The sequence below is a fragment of the Mus caroli genome, chromosome 3, assembly GCF_900094665.2.
Source record: "Mus caroli chromosome 3, CAROLI_EIJ_v1.1, whole genome shotgun sequence".
Lineage (NCBI taxonomy): Eukaryota > Metazoa > Chordata > Mammalia > Rodentia > Muridae > Mus > Mus caroli.
Window position 1 is genome coordinate 47,838,443 of NC_034572.1, and position 16,815 is coordinate 47,855,257.

General features: G+C 40.4%; 1 protein-coding gene across 4 annotated transcripts in view; it reads left to right on the forward strand.

Annotated features, from left to right (window-relative positions):
• Window positions 1–16,815, forward strand: part of Trpc4 (transient receptor potential cation channel subfamily C member 4) — a 161,784-nt gene that overhangs the window by 101,711 nt on the left and 43,258 nt on the right. For 3 of the 4 annotated variants that reach the window (XM_021157250.1, XM_029475582.1, XM_029475583.1), the window contains one exon: window positions 8,154–8,490. In XM_021157250.1, coding sequence (XP_021012909.1) covers window positions 8,154–8,490 — 337 coding nt within the window. Of the gene's footprint in view, window positions 1–8,153; window positions 8,491–16,815 lie in introns of those variants that run through there. The other variant, XM_029475584.1, reaches the window with a different exon arrangement.

Below are 16,815 nucleotides of genomic sequence, written 5' to 3' on the forward strand. Positions count from 1 at the left end.
AACTAATGCAGTCTCAGGTCCCGCGCGCAATTGGATTGGAGAAGAAGCTGTGTTCCACTCACCAGAAGTCTTAAGATCCTGTGGCGGGTGTTGTGGATAGCTGTCTATGTCAGCCGACCCTGTGCCCTAGCTACCCTGGTGCTTTTCTGACCGGAAGAGCTATTTCCACATTTTTCATAACACCATTTTTTAAAAGAATTAGGAAACCTAACTATTATGTGGAAATAGGAATGGCAGGAAACAGAACAAACAGAACATCAGTTATATCCTTTTGTATAATAAGAATTAATATATGCTTAGAGTACGTTGATGCCCACCTGCCCATGGTCCTTGCCCTGATGCAGATAGAAGCAAAATTTAGTCTTTGGCTCCAGTGGAGATGAAAACTGTATATGGTTCATCTCTGTGGGACTCGTTCGCTCATCAGTGACTGGGGACTGGGGGTCAGCCTTCAATACCTGACTGTAGACCACACCTCACACTATTTCCCCCTAGCACTGTCCTGATTATTCAACACACGAAAAAACACTTGGGCATGGTTCCGTCAATAACCAAGAAGTTCCTTCCTCTCCATGTCTGTTTATTTTTTAAAACTTTAAGCAGCATCATAGAATTAGTTTCTATTTTCACAAATCATTTCAGTTGTTTACTTGTGCCTTCAAATGGGCCTTGGTGAATGGCTATGGAGACTTTACCAACTGCTCCCCTTTGTAATTTTCAAAGAGCTGCCATTAACTAGTGATTGTAGTTTCTGGCCACTTAGTTGGACTTGCTTTCTAGGTTCAATCTATTTGTTCCATAGGTGTTTATCTGTTTACTTGTTGCTTGCTTGGTTGAGACAGGGTCTCACTGTGCAGATCAGGGTTGCCCCAAACACTTCGTTTTTCTGTTTCCATTTCCCTAGAGCTGGGATTACAGGCATGAAGCACCATGCCCGCCCGTATCAAGTTCTATCATGTAATGTATTCAGTGCTGAGCTCTTGCCACCTCCGTTTAAAGACTGCCTGGCATTTCCAGCCTCCTGTTACTACTCACTACCCTTGCAGGTCAGTTTCTACACCAAATCTGAACATAGACCCAGGAGTATTTTAAGAAATTTAATTGTGTGCTTGCCTGACCAACACGTTAAGTAGAGATGAGTTATCATCCTTCACTGACATCAACGTGGTACCCTAGGGATAGGACATCTGGAAGCCCCACTCTGAAAGACTAATTTATCATGTGTGTTCAAGGAAAGTGGTTAGGAAACCTGGTGACCAGTTTGACAGTTCTTTGCACTCAGTGGGACCAGATGGCTTCTTGACAGTGGAAGACGGGATCTCAAAGGTCTCAGTTAGTTTTCCTGATCATTCTTAAGACTTTTTGTGTTGTTTTCTCAAATATGATAAAAGATTCATAGGGTGTTGTTTTTTTTTTTTATTTCAAGAAAGCTCCTAAAAGCAATTTGATTATTAGTTAGTGGCAAACTAGTTATTCTATGGCTATTGTTCTTAAGCTATTACTATTATTATAATAGATGTGATATTTCTCATAGAAATCCTTTTCTACTAATTATTCCCTTTATGACATACTAATTACAATTGGGTTATAAAATTCTCTTTCTCACTCACAAAGATCAAGACTGGGTATTTTTTATAATTACTAGAATGTATATTTACATTAAATTCTAACTAGTCTCAAAACGTTTATTCTGTACACTAGAACTATGAATAGCTTCATTAGGCATCAGATAAATTAAATCAGTGTTTCTGAACTGTTAACACTAACAGGAGTAATGCAATATTTAGTGTTCCTCACCAGGTCTAATGTTAGATCTGACACACTGTGTCACTGACGAACTTCTAGTTAATGACTGTGTCACCGGCCACAGCCACGGCTGCAAGTAGCAAGGACATGGACTCAGGAGTTCCCTGAAGAAATTTTTCACATAGATGCTAAGAGATAGTGACAGATTCCCTTTCCACTGTATGTCTGTTAAGTCCACAGTAAGTTACAGACTAACTAGCCCAAGAATTTTTTTTTTCGTCGTCGTTTTCAGTACGGTCTTTCCTAAACAGAAGCCAAGGGACATTCTCCAGCCAGTGTGAATCTGTCAAAAGCCTGCCTGCTATTTCAGGCTTAACTTGCTGCCTTGAATTTCCCATGATGGTTTTATGTTCATGCTGCTTTCCTGATGCAACATCTCCCCTGCTTCCTGGATCTCTCTGTTTCAGAAGGTCATGTGAAGTTATCTATAACATGACCCATTTTCAATACACATTGAGTGCCCAGAAATGGACTTACTAGTTCTGAAAGACTGTGCTCTCTCTCTCTCTCCCTCTTACATAGCTAGGGTCTGACATACATCGCTGGCTTTAATTAGGAAACAGCACAGGGAAATGGTGCTTTGATTAATAAAGTAAATAGATATAATCAACCTGAATTCAGGCCGGGAGACTGGAGGAATTGTTTTTGTTGTGGATACAACTGTAGCTCTCTTTGGGAAACAGTCAGCCAGAGTTGAAGGCCACTGGCAGCTTTGAAGGGATATAAATGGCTGATATAATAGAAAAGGTTTTTCATCTAGGGATAACATAATTTGGGAGAACGCTCTGTGTTCAGAGAGCCCTGAAACCCTGTTATCAACATTATAAAACACATTTTTGAAAACAAACAAAACAAAAACCTTGGTGGAAGGTCTTAAACCAGGCAGAACGACTGCCTCTAGAATAGACATATTTTGTAGTGTAAATTTGGGGTATGAGGGTTGGGAAGCTGAAAATATGAAGGGAAGGTGAATTCTAAATCAATCACATCCGGGCAGAATACCCATTGCCATTTTTGTTGTCTGCTTCCTTTCTGTTTGCTTTATCTGTAGTTAATGTTTCAGTTCCTGTCTATGCGGGGGGGGGGGGATTCAGCTGATTTAAGTATTTTTATTAATTAATTATTTTATTTATTCACATCCCAAATGCTGCCCAACGACATGGTACTCTCATTCCCCCTCCCCTTCACCTCTGAGAGAGTGCCCTTTCCGGGTATTCCACTTCCCTGGTACATCAAGTTTCTACAGGTTTAGGCACATCCTTTCCCACTGAGGCCAGATAAAGCAGTCCACTGCATACATACATGCCAGGGGACTAAGACCAGCCCATGTATAGGAGCTCCCAGGGGTTCAGATTAGTTGATACCATTGGTCTTCCTATGCGGTTGCCATCCCCTTCTGTTTCTTAATCTTTACCCTAAATCTTCGAAAGGGGTCCCTAACCTCTGTCTCATGCTTGGCTGTGAGAATCTGTAACTGTCTCAGTCAGCTGCTGGTTAGAGCCTCTCAGAGGACAACCATGGCAGGCTCTTGTCTGCAATTACAACATAGCATCAGTAATAGTGTTAGGGATTGGTGCCCCCCTGTAGGATGGATCCCAAGTTGGGCTGGTCACTGCTCAGCCACTCCTTCAGTCTCTGCTCCATTTTTGTCTCTGCATTTCTTTTAGACAGGAGCAATTTTGGGTTGAAAGTTTTGTAGGTAGGTTTACATCCCTGTCCCTCCACTGAGGGTCCTGTCTGGGTACTGGAGGTGGTCTCTTCAGGTTCTATGTCCCCACTGTTGGGCATTTTGGCTAAAGTCACCTACACTGAGTCCTGGGAGGCTCTCATTCTTGTTTAACTTCTTTGAGTCTGAGGGGTGTGCCATGGATATTCTAAACTTTTTTTTGGCTAATATCTACTTATCAGTGAGTACACACCATGCATGTCCCTTGGGGACTGGGTTACCCCAATTAGGATGATATTTTCTAATTCCATCCATTTCCCTGTGAATTTCATGAAGTCATTGTTTTTAATACCTGGATACTATTCTATTGTGTAAATAAACCATATTTTCTGTATCCATTCTTCAGTTGAGGGACATCTGGGTTGTTTCCAGTTTCTGGCAATTAAGGATAAGGCTGCTATCTATGTACATGGTGGAGCATGTGTCCTTCTGGTATGGTGGAGCATCTTTTGGGTGCATAGCTGGGTCTTCAGGTAGAACTATTTCCAGTTTTCTGAGAAGTTACCAGATGATTGCCAGAGTTATTGAACAAGTTTGCAATCCCACCAGCGTGGAGGAGTGTTCTTCTTTCTCCACAACTTCGCCAGCATGTGCTGTCACTTGAGTTTTTTGATCTTAGGCATTCTGATTGGTGTAAGGTGGAATATTAGTCCTCTTGATTTGCATCTCCCTGACAACAAAGGACAGTGAACATTCCTTTAAGTGTTTCTTGGCCATTCAAGATTCCTCTGTTGAAAATTCTCAGTTTAGCTTTGAACCCCACTTTAAAATTAGGGGTTTTTTTTTGAGTAGCCACTCTACTATCTAATAAAATAGACTTTCAACCAGAAGTAATCAAAAAAGATGGGGAAGGACACTTCATATTCATCAAAGGAAAAAATCTACCAAGATGAAGTCTCCATTCTGAACACCTATGCCCCAAATGCAAGAGCACCCACATTCATAAAAGAAACTTTACTAAAGTTCAAAACACACACTGAACCTCACACAATTATTTTGGGAGACTTCAACATCCAACTCTCACTAATGGACAGGTCATGGAAACAGAAACTAAACAGAAACACAGTGAAACTAACATGTGAACCAAATGTATTTAACAGATATCTGCAGAACATTTCATCCCAAAACTAGATAATATACCTTCTTCTCAGCACCTCATGGAACCTTCTCCAAAAATGACCATATAATTGGACACAAAACAGGCCTCAACAGAGACAAGAAGATTGAAATAATCACGTGCATTCTATCAGATCACCATCAACTAAGGCTAGACTTCAATAACAACAAAACAACAGAAAACTCATGAAAACGGAACAACTCTCTACTCAATGATAACCTGGTTAGAGAAGAAATAAAGAAAGAAATTAAGAACTTTCTAGACTTCAATGAAAATGAAGCCACAATATACCCAAACTTATAGAAAACAATGAAAGCAGTGTTAAGAGGAAAATTCATAGCACTAAGTGCCTTCATAAAGAAATTGGAGATATCTAATACTAGTAATTTAACAGTACAACTGAAAGCTCTAGAAAAAAACAAGGAAACAAACATACCCAAGAGGAGTAGACAGCAGAAAATAGTCAAACACAGGGCTAAAGTCAACCAATTAGAAACAAAGAAAACAAAACAAAGAATCAAGAACTGGTTTTTTGAGAAAATCAACAAGATAGACAAACTCTTACTCTAACTAAAAGGTACAGAGACAATATCCAAATTAACAAAATTATAAATAAAGAGGGAGACACAGAAACAAAAACTGAGGAAATTAAAAAAGTCATCAGGTCTTACTTCAAAAGCCTATACTCGACATAACTGGAAAAATCTAAATAAAATGGATAATTTAAGTAGTTTTAAGTATACTTTTTGTTTTATTCTTCTCTTCTTTTTTTTCTATATGCTTTGGGATTTTTACTGTTTTGTGCAGTTGTTTTTATTTCGTCTATGTTGGATCATGATTTCTTTGTAAAAATTAGATTAGAGTCAGTTATTTTTACAGTCATTAAAACCCTATGTCTCAGTGTCTGTATAATACTCAAAGGATATAGCTTTTGAAATGACTTAAAAGTTATTGGGTGCAAATTATGAAGAATTTAAAATTAATTTTCAGTGACTCGTCTATGAATGCATGGGATCACTGTAAGTTTGAATGCTGAGAGTTCTCTTTGTGTAGGGGTTGGCCAGGGCCTGATCCACAGACCTATAGTGAAAATCTCCTTCCCCAAGTCCAGGTGGCTGCAGGAAACAGTGGCTCCTCCATTTCTGCCCCAGGAAGACAGTGGAGAAACCCAGGCCATAGACCCCCAACTTCATGTGAGCAATGCTCTGGGGTCTGGCCAGGGCTTCCCTGGATGGACCTGTAGTTTAGTCAAAGAGAGAGTCAGTTCTCTGAAAGAGTCCTTCACAGGGAGTTGGAGAAAGCTGAGCAAGGGACAAGAAGTAGAAAGAGACTCAGAGAAGAAGTAAGGTATCAAGGAGGGAAGGGAGGCAGGAGACAAAATGTTGGAAGGGGATTCTCGGGGTCCTCATGTGATACCTTGGGGAATCAAAGCAGATCATAGAACATTCATCTTCTTCCACCATTATCTATGACACTGCTGTCAGTCTAAGGAAAGGCTTTGGCCAGAAAACGAGTGAAAGTCTAGATTCTTTGATATAAATTCAAACATTCCTTTCTACAGAATCTTACAGTCGCTTAAATTAGTAACAATAAGAAACAAATTGCCCTCCTGACCCTTGCTTGGAGGAAATGCTTTGATTTATCTGTGTTTACTTAAGCCTGTATCATAAAATTTTGATTTATTTCATGTCTCTCTGCCCACTCTTATATGCTTTGATTAGTAAGTGTCCAGAACAAGAAGACCAACTCCCATTCATCTAACCCACATGACTGGACACCTCGGATACTGGATGTCTCAATCCATCATTCCATTGCCTCTTTTTCTTCCCAAGGAAGCATCCTTTCTCATCACCCAGGGATTAATTGTTTGCACACCATCTGAAAAGAGGCAGGGCCAAGTCTTACCAGGTTCATACAGCAGAGAGACAAAGAAGAAGACTAGGGAATGTGGAGAAGGGTGAAAAGAACTATGAAGGGACAGGTGTCTGGTTTGCACACAGAGAAAGCTCTTTTCTGACATCAGCAGAATCCTTCTCAAGGGTCTTAAGTGTTGGCCTCATGCAGAATTACACCGCCATTCTTCACACCCACTGCACACTTTACCACCAGTGTAGGCTGGAACTCCCCTGCTGTGTCTTATCTTGAATGGCTTTCTTCTCTCTGAAAGTCATCCTTGACCAAGTGGAACTCCATTCATGTGACACTGAAGTGTCAGTCACAGTGAAGAAAAAACTTGTGTGTAGGAAATGTGGACAGCACATTTCAACACTCCATCTTGATCTGAAATGTTGGATAATTATAGCCATTTCTTATAACTCTTTCCTCCTCATTTAAGAGGAGAAAGCAGTATATATATGTTACACTTTAGGCATGTTATTGGGGTAATATGTTTGTGAAATAGCTTGTATATAATAATTGATTAGTATATATGATAATATACTCAGTAATGTTTCTAATAAACTCAGCTATGACAATGATCATTAGCTTATTTATAGTACTATATTCTTACTTTTCTATTAACCAGACCCAATTGAATATATATATTTGTTTTTATGAGAGAGAAACTCATGCATGTGTACATATGATGGAAAATGTTAAAAGAAGAACTAAAATGTGATGTGAACATTTTCACTTCCTATCCTGTGTGTATACGTTTCTTAAATATTTGGCCTTTTTTTTTTTTTTTTTTTTTTTTTTTTTTTAGGTAGTGTATCCTCTGTGTTGAGTAGAGGTTTTTTTTGTTTGTTTGTTTGTTTGTTTGTTTGTTTTTGTGTCAGCTTGCCAGGGACATAGACACAGCCTGGAAGAGGGAATGTCAAATTGAGTGGGGCTCCATTATGTTGGTTTGTGGGAATGTCCGTGGGGCATTTTCTAAATTGCTAATTTAGCCCAGCCTGCTATGAGCATGAACTCTGGGCTGGAGGCCTTGGGCTTTGTAAGAAAGATAGATGAGAAGTCAATAAATAGCATTACTCCACAGTCTCTGCTTGATTTACCACCCCCAGGTTCCTGCCTTGGCTTCTTGCATAATGGACGGTCACCTGCAAGCTAAATAAATCATTTCCTCCCCAAATTGTTTTGTGGTCAGTGTTTGATCACAACAACTAGGACAGGTTGTGTATTCTTATTCTTTCCCTCTGCTTCCATTGCCAGTGTAGGGACTCCATTTCGACTCTCTTTAAGCCTAAGCACACAGCACTGTGCCGTGAGTGCAGTAAGTGCCCATTGTATGGTCTTTGTTAGAATGGCTTCATGTGTTTTATTTTTACTCTAAGATCAGGTGAACCACAGCTTGTGTCTTTAAATTCTAATACTGCTTTACCAAAGAATACATGGTTTGTTTAAATTTGATTTTAATATGAAATTGGAAAAAAATATTCAAGCGTGTCATTATCTTTTCCTAAAACTATGCGGTAAGGGATAACGATGTCTCTGAGTTCTTCCTGATGAACTGAGGTCATTACATACAGTAGGAACCTAATTTTCCTTCTCCGTTCCTCCTAGTTTGTTGCTCAGCCCAACTGCCAGCAGCTGCTCGCTTCCCGCTGGTACGATGAGTTCCCAGGCTGGAGGAGAAGACACTGGGCGGTGAAGATGGTGACGTGTTTCATAATAGGACTACTCTTTCCGGTCTTCTCCGTGTGCTACCTGATAGCTCCCAAAAGCCCACTTGGACTGTTCATCAGAAAGCCATTTATCAAGTTTATCTGCCACACAGCCTCCTATCTGACCTTTTTGTTTCTGCTGCTGCTAGCCTCTCAGCACATCGACAGGTCAGACTTGAACAGGCAAGGTCCACCACCAACCATCGTGGAGTGGATGATATTACCGTGGGTCCTGGGTAAATGTGTTACTCTAGAAAATATAATAACGAACGTGTCTCTGCCATGGAATTTTGTTGCTTAGAAAGAATCTTGACTAATGTTTGGGGCAGAGGGAGAGATTACACACAGGTTCTGCCCGTGGTAGCTCTAAGACCTCATCTTTTAAATCAAACAAATGTTTTACCAATTGTGTTGTGCTTGTTCCCAAATGCAATGCAGGCAAGGTAATCGTAGGTTACAGATTACAAGGAGTTGATGACTCCTTGTCCCATAAGTGACTCAGGGTTTGTGCCTTGCTTGCCTTTTGAATCTTTTGGATGTGTCCCATTGGCCACATATAATCTCTTATTTTTCTCCTGTCCTGGCATCTGATCCCAGAGCCTTTATGGGGGCAAGGAGGTAGTCTCTGTCACTGACCGAACCAGACCTGCGCCCCTTAGTTTTCTTATATGCCTGCCACATAGAAGTATGAGTATCTCAAGAACTTCTGATTCTATGTATGTATATGTGTAGTTCATCTATTGTTTTTCTCAGAAAATTCTGTAGTTAGAGAAATAGGAAATTAAACAATAGGAAAAGATTTAACCTCCACTTACCAGAGATAGATAATTATTTTAGAACTGCTACAATCAGAGTAGAAAACCTTATTTATTAACCACTGTGTTTTTGCTTCCTTTCTGTTACTGTAGCCATCCTTAGAATTTGCATTTTAATTATCCTTTACTGTATTCTACTGTGGTTTGCTGAGTAAGCATATTTTTTTCAGTTTCACTTGAATTCCCCTTGGTCTCAGATCCAGTTCCTTAGAGAACATGACTCATTTCATGATTCCTAATCTCAGGAGATCTGCTTGGGTTAACTTCAAAACTGAGAGGAGTCTAGCATGAGGATCAGAGGGGAGAAAGGTGACCTGCCTTCACTCCTAGACCTTAGTATAAGTGGTAGCAAAGAACAGTATAGTGATGTGAAGTTGGTGTTGTACATGTAACTATGCTTTATAAATACCATCTCAAGTGAGCTTTAGGGTCAGTCCTGACTAACCTGAAGTACATGCATATATAAGGTAAAAGGGAAGTTTAGATCTGTAATTCCTCAAAGAAACATTACAGCAAGGAAGTTGATAGCCAGATGAAATTATCACTGTCAGTCAAAGTATCTCACATAAGGGACATATTTTATGTTAATTTTCTTCAGAGAGAAACTTTCTGCAGTAACTCTTACTAAAGCATTTAAAAGGCCGTATGTTATGCACTGACAACTCACGCTACATGTCTGAAAGCCCTGACATCCCAAATGGAATGTGCAGCTTTTTTAGGAAAACCTTCCAGGTGCGGCATGCTGTGATCATAAATAGTATTGCTTGCCTTCATGCCATCAATGAGTATATTGAATACCTTCAAAGAGTCAAAGACTGGGACCATTACATAGCAAGCAAAAGGCATTTGGGCTGATGGACTTTAAATTTCACTGGAGGGAGTAGGTAGTGAATTAATGATCAGAATTGCAGAAAATGGTAAATGTTATAAAAAATAAAAACATCTAACTTTGAAGTTAAAACCACCTTTGATTACCTGCTATGTATTAAATTTGTAGCAGAATATTTCTTGATAAGTGGATGAAAGAAATGATGTCAGAGACACTAGGTAATTAGTGTGTAGTCTTAAATGTATTATAATTCCAAAAAGATGAAGTATTTGCTAGAGGTAACATTTTCAGGATAATATGACCAGAGGGATAAAATTGATCTGAAAGCTTTTAGAGTGAAAAGATGTATTTTAAAAGATAAAAGAGTATGTGAATTGTTATCAACAGGGCATGTGATATGTGTTTATGTATCAGGTAGATCTCTCAAGAGAGTTATATTGGTGAATCTTGAGAGCCTCCTTGCTAAGGCTGAGTGTGCGGTGCTTTAGAGGACCCAGAATTGTAAGGGCTGTGAGCCCTTACTGGGATGCTATGGATATACTTTACTATGGACTTAGAATATAGGCAGTCACAAACCCTCAGGGTTTTTGGTACCTTCATCGATAAAGGGAAAGGCTTTTCACTGAATGACACTTGATCCCCCATTGAGTCTACAGAGCTGCCCTCCTTAGGAAGAGGGAATTGCTGTTCTCAAAAGGGAGCAGAAGACGGCATTAGGACAGGAGGGCTGAGAGCTTTCTGTGAACATGTGATCTAGATTAAAGGGGTGTGGTCTGATTTGGTGGCTGCATCAGTGAAACATTCTTATCTTTTTGCCTAAGGCTGATAGGTGATGAAGTAAGACATCTTTAGTTTCATTTCCTGTATGGTTCTAGATGTTTAACAATAAAGTAGAATGACGTGGGACTGGAGAGATGACTCCATGATTGAGAGAGCACTGGCTACTCCTGCAGCAGTCCATGGTTCTTCCCAGCACCAACCTAGCTGCTCAGCTCACAACCATCTGTAACTCCAGTTCTAAGGGGGGTAGGCTCTTCTGGACACTGCAGGATACATACATACGTACATACATACATACATACATACATACATACAATGTGTGTGTGTGCAATTAAACATATGGAGGCAAACACTTAATACACATAAAATTAAAGAAAAGAAAGGATTCCTTGGGATACTAGTTTTCAGACCTTCCCAAAAACCAGTTTGAGTTTTTCCTCAGGATCCATTATAACTAAATTATAATAGGTAAAAAATATTCCATAGTTGTTCATATAGCACAAAAGTAAACACACATGTACATAGACATATGCGTATATACACTTATATAATCAACTTAGCAAACACTTGCAAAATTAATAACATATCTTTTTCATGAAAGTAGTACTCAGTAAAGGTTGTCATATATTAAATACTGCCTTGCTCCCAAGAGAAGGTAAAATGGCTGCTGAAGTGATTGGCATTAAGTCATGCCTAAGAATATGCCACAGTCAGACAGCATGCAAATCTGTGCTCTGCGAGCACAACGAGAAGGGTGAAGTGAGGAGATGATGGAGCAGAGAACAGAATCTCAGCTTGGTTAAAAATAGCGCCTGGAGAATTGCTAGCCACAAAGCAAGACGTGCCCATAATATCCACATTACCCAGCTTGCCTGGATCGCAGGCTGCTTTAGCAATTTTTCTTTAGCAACATTGGCTTCTTATTTCCCTCATTTACTGTATATTATATAAGTTAAAACATTGAAGTTAAGAAGTCTGAAAATGTTCAACTAAGTCTGCCAAACAGGTGACATGGATTTCATAATGTTGATCTTATTTTCATCTTAACACTCATAGGAACCAACAAACATCTTCCTGGGACCAATATATATATATGTGTGTGTATAATTTTTATTCTTGTGATATATATTTGTGTGTGTGAGTGTATATATATATATATATATATATATATATATATATATAATTTTAGTCTGGTGACCATTTTTGTTTTCCCCATTTTTGGGGGGTGCTACAGTGTAAACCCAGAGTCTCCTGCATGTATGTTAAACATGTGTTCTACCCGTGAGTCATACATCAGTGATCCCTTTTACAAATCATCACTAAGATCATGTGTCTTCAATGACTCATAACTTCAGCCTTACTTCTAAAGCACCTAGCCTCTCGATCAGCTCGAAATGGTGTTACAATGATAAGAAACTAGCATATAGCTTTCTTCCCCTCCTCCCCCATGTCACAATGCTCAACAGATGAGCTGTAGTCATGTAAAGATCCAAACACAGTGGCAAAACAGCCACTTGGTATTTTAAAGAACTATTGTAATATCAAGCAAGCAAGCAAGCAAGCAAGCTAGCAAACAAAAACTACACAACCATTACAGCATGACACATTTTTCTTATTTTCCTGTTTATCTCTATGTGCTGGTGGGACTATTTAAAAGCTACTTGTATACCGTTATACCCAGTAAACTATCAGGATACACAGTATTTAGAAATATTTAAATTGTTGTCTGTTCACCTGCTGATTTTCAATAACTGAATTCTTTCCTGGGGAAAAATGACCCCTGTCAGGTTATGACAGCACATGTCAAATTTAACACCCAAAGACTGAACCCTACAGACCTTCTGAGAATATTGGTACCTAGTGTAGATGGGAAGGGGACACATACGGAAAAGCAAACTGGACATCAAAACATAAAAAAAGGTTAAATGGTTGGATGGTGCTTAAATTGGTTTTCCTTAGTTAGAAATTACTATAATAAATGTAGTTGCATGACATTGACGCTAAAGAGGCTGAAAATTCCAGTGCACATTCTGCTGCGGATGTCACAGCGACTCTGCTCCATCTGGCTCTGTTAAACCAAGGGAATGGCTTCTTTTCCAGAGAGGAGACAGGCTTCGGAAGTTGGATTCCTTGTCCAGAATCAAAGGGCCAGCAGGTGCTTGTTAATACAACAAATCCCAGAGCCTCCAAAGAAAGAACCTTGTTTCTCTGTGAGACACTGTGCCAGGAATGAGAGAGATAGGATTTCAGGAAGCAGGAAGTTTCTAGAACACCAACTCTGCACACATGTACACCACTCCCAGCCTCCTTGCGCCTTTCCACAGGTACAATGTGACTGAGCAGTGCATGCAGTTTATTAGAGGTGCAACACACTCCAGGATGCACACTGGTCATGAATAACAAGCATCACATTTTACACACTAAATCCTCCGCACCACTCCGCAGCTCTGCTGCCGTCCTCTCCCTCATTGCTCCCACTGGCTTAGAACGAAATAAGCAATGTCTTGGAGGAAGGAAAGGAGGGAGGGAGGAAAGATGGAAGGAGAGAAGGAAGGGAGGGGAGGATGGAGAAGGAAGAGAGATGAAAGGGAGAAAGAAAATGAGAGCAAGGAGAGGAGGGAGGGAGGGAGGGAGGGAGGGAGGGAGAGAGGGAGAGGAAATACCTGTAAACATGCTTACTTTCTAGTTTGGAAGAATCAGTTTCTGGGGCATACAGTTAAGTTCCCTCAATTGTAAGAACATTCTTAATATTTAAGCTTCTGTTGAGAGATATGCACACGTAAAGGGTGTTTTAGTCAATTGTTTTTTAAAGAGAATTCATCGTAAGTGGAATGTGGTAATCTTTATAGTGAAAATACACACATTTGAAAAGTGTACACTATGCAGCTTCTACTGGTCCTTGACAAGGCAGCTGGAGCAAAGAAACCTTTGTTGTTTTCCCATCAATTTAAATATTCGGCTGTAATTTCCATGGAAGCGTTGAAATGAATGGAGATCCTATGAAAAAATGCTATCTCTCAAACTTTTAAATTAATTATTAAATAATTATATTTAGGTATGAACTCTCAGAACCAAGCTGTATATTCTTACCTGACATGGCACCTCTTATCAAACTGAAACTGTGGGCGTCCTTATTTTTGTTTTCCTACATTTTTATCTCCAATGCTAAAATAGAGGACAAACCCACGGCGACTCAAGGGTTTTTCAAATGTCTTCAAATGCAGAGTAATCGTCCCCATTTGCATGACATCAGCCATTCCTGATGGTCTGCTGACTCCCATCAGAAGCGCTGTGAATTATTTTCAGTAAATTGAGATTTTTAAGTTGTCCTCTTGCTTAGTTGATTCAGAAATTGCAGAGGTACTTGAACACACTCAAGAAAGAAAGAGAAACAATTATGGAAAGAAAAAGATCTCATACCAGACTCTGTTCTCATATGACAATTATGAAACTCTACTCCCCAGAATCTAGATGCAAAGCAGGCTTCCTTTTTCCAGACACTCTACTCAGCCCACCTAAATTAGAGAGCCTGCCTATTTTTGAATGAGATCACTCTTAGATATAGGCTTCCTGAAACATTGAGTTACTAAGATGTAAGACCAGCTTGTTTTCTTGTTAACATTTTCCTAAATATGTGAGAATTGCATACAGTGTGTTTTCTTCAGATTCTCTTCTATGCCTTGCACTACACCTCCCAGCTTCACCCCCATTCCCCCCCCCCCAGATCCAATCCCTACCTCCCAAACTCACAACTTTGTATCTTCTTATTTTAACAAGCCATCTAGTCCCATTTGGGCAGACAGTGTACTCCTCCTACCATGGATCCATCCACTGGAACGTGGCCAACCTACCAGGAGCCACATCCTTCATAAAAATCGACTTTATCCCCTCCCAGAGCCATCAAGTATTCCTAGCTCTCTAGTTAGGGGACGTGGCTCTTGCTCTATCCTCCTTATACTAGAATGCTGATAGGATTGGTCTTGTGCAAGTCTTGTGCAGACAACCACAGCTGCCATGAGTTTGTGAGCACAGAAGTCCTACCATGTCCAGAAGACACTGTTTTCTCTGGGTAGGATGGTCTTTCCTCCCCCTTTCTATTGTGGTCCCTGAGCCTTAGGAAGAGGAATGGTGAAGATGCCCTAAATTATGGCTAACAACTCCACTGGTATTCTGTGTGCTTTGAGCAATTTGTGAGTTTCTGTGCAAACCACTATACAACGGTGATTCTCTGATAAGATCTGAGAGCATCACCAGTGTGTGGGTATAGAGATGGATTTGGGGGTCAGTTTGATATTGAATTTATCAGAATAACAGTAGTAGTAGATCCTCAGAATAGTAGCAGATCCACCCTCAGGGCCTGTGAACTCCCAAGCTGGGTTTACAGTACAGGTTTGTGTTTCCTCCAGTAGAGTGGGCCTTCTATCCAAGCAGCAAAGGACTGGGTCTATTTTAAATTTTTTAAACTTATAAGCACTTTAAAGATTTTTCTCTTCTTAATGAAAGACTGTCCCATGACCTGAAACAGCTGGATATGTTCATCTACATTATGTCTCATGCGTTGACTCCACACAGATCTCTGCTTTTCTCCATTCCTGCTGCCTTAGGGAAGACAGCTGACAGCAGAAGTTGGGTCTTCATTAACCAACCAGCACCCAGGCCATAGCTCTTCCCAGATGTCCTGCTTTCTGGGAATCACTAAGTACCTGTGTCAGGAATGAATATGGTGACATTCCTGGGATGTGCTGCACTATTGTGCCCAAGCACTAGAAAGTTCTCAGGATCAGATTCAGCTCTGTCACCTTACAGTCCCTCAACCACCGTGTTCCCTGCAGTTAGTTAATCTCTGTGGTCTTCTATGATCCTCACAAGTCTTGAGTTTGGCAAGAAGAGTCATGCACAGCTTTTCCTGCACCGTGCATGGACTTAACAAGTACTGCAAACCCAGACACAGAAGAGTAAGCGTTCAGGCTGCCACCAGCTGCCCCATTTTCAAACTGCCTGGTTTTCCCTTTTCCATGTTGAACCAGACCAAGGGAGAGGTATACTAGTTAACTGTTGAGAAGATGCCTCCGCAGGGAGTGTGGACTACTAGTTTCTTCTTGCTGTATAATCCTCAGGCTTCAGGGCTTTTCTTGGCATCCCCTCATTTGAATTAAGGAAGCACTGAGAGGTAGTCACTCTCATCCCTCTCTGATATTTAACTCCTCCATAAAGGAGCAAAAACTGTAGTCAGAATAATGCAGCTTTCTTATCTCCTCTTCCAGTGTTTCCTTTGTGGAGTGTGGCAAGGGAGGAGCAAGTGTGGGATAGCAGAAAGTATCCTCAGATCGGTCAGCAACCTGCCAACAGGAGGTCATCTATAGCTTCCTGCAAACTGCCTTCAGAAAGGGAGTTTGGCAGGCTTTCATCTTCCACTCCACTGAGGTTTTAAATATATCCCAGCACCCTACCAGCTGCCCTTAACTTGGTGTCTCTTGGGGGATCTGGTATCACAATACTCTCCATTAAGTAAAATAACTTCTAGTAATACAATGATTTTTGACAGAGACAGGCTTCTGAGCCCAGAGACGTGTTTCAATTCCCTGATTCGAAAAGCAAAGGGAACTTCCAGCCATGAGGAATTCTTTGTGTTCTTTTTATCTTTGCTGATTTGATGTCTCACGGTGCAGCTACGGTGTAACTCTGTCTTCAGTAAAGAGGCTATAGAGGTCAGCCTGGACAGCTCTGGGCCTTGAACAAGCCCTTGGGGATTACTCTGGTGAAAAGGTGCCCTGCTCTTTGTTTGGGGCTGCTGATTGCTATCTGTGTAATAGCCACAGCAAGAGAGGGCAAGGCCAAGGATCCCTCCCAGTGATACAGTATATACCCCAAAGCCTGAAACCTGGACTGACAGATGAGAGTGAAATCAGAGACGGTCTTCTCCCTTACCTCCATTACCTCACAACCATGTTCAGAATGCTCAAGCATTCCTGAATGAACAGCCCTGGGAGAGGTTAAAAGAAAGAAAGAAAGAAAGAAAGAAAGAAAGAAAGAAAGAAAGAAAGAAAGAAAGAAAGAAAGAAAGAAAGAAAGAAAGGAAGGAAGGNAGGAAGAAAGGAAGAAGAAAGGAAGAAAGGAAGAAAGGAAGAAAGGAAGAA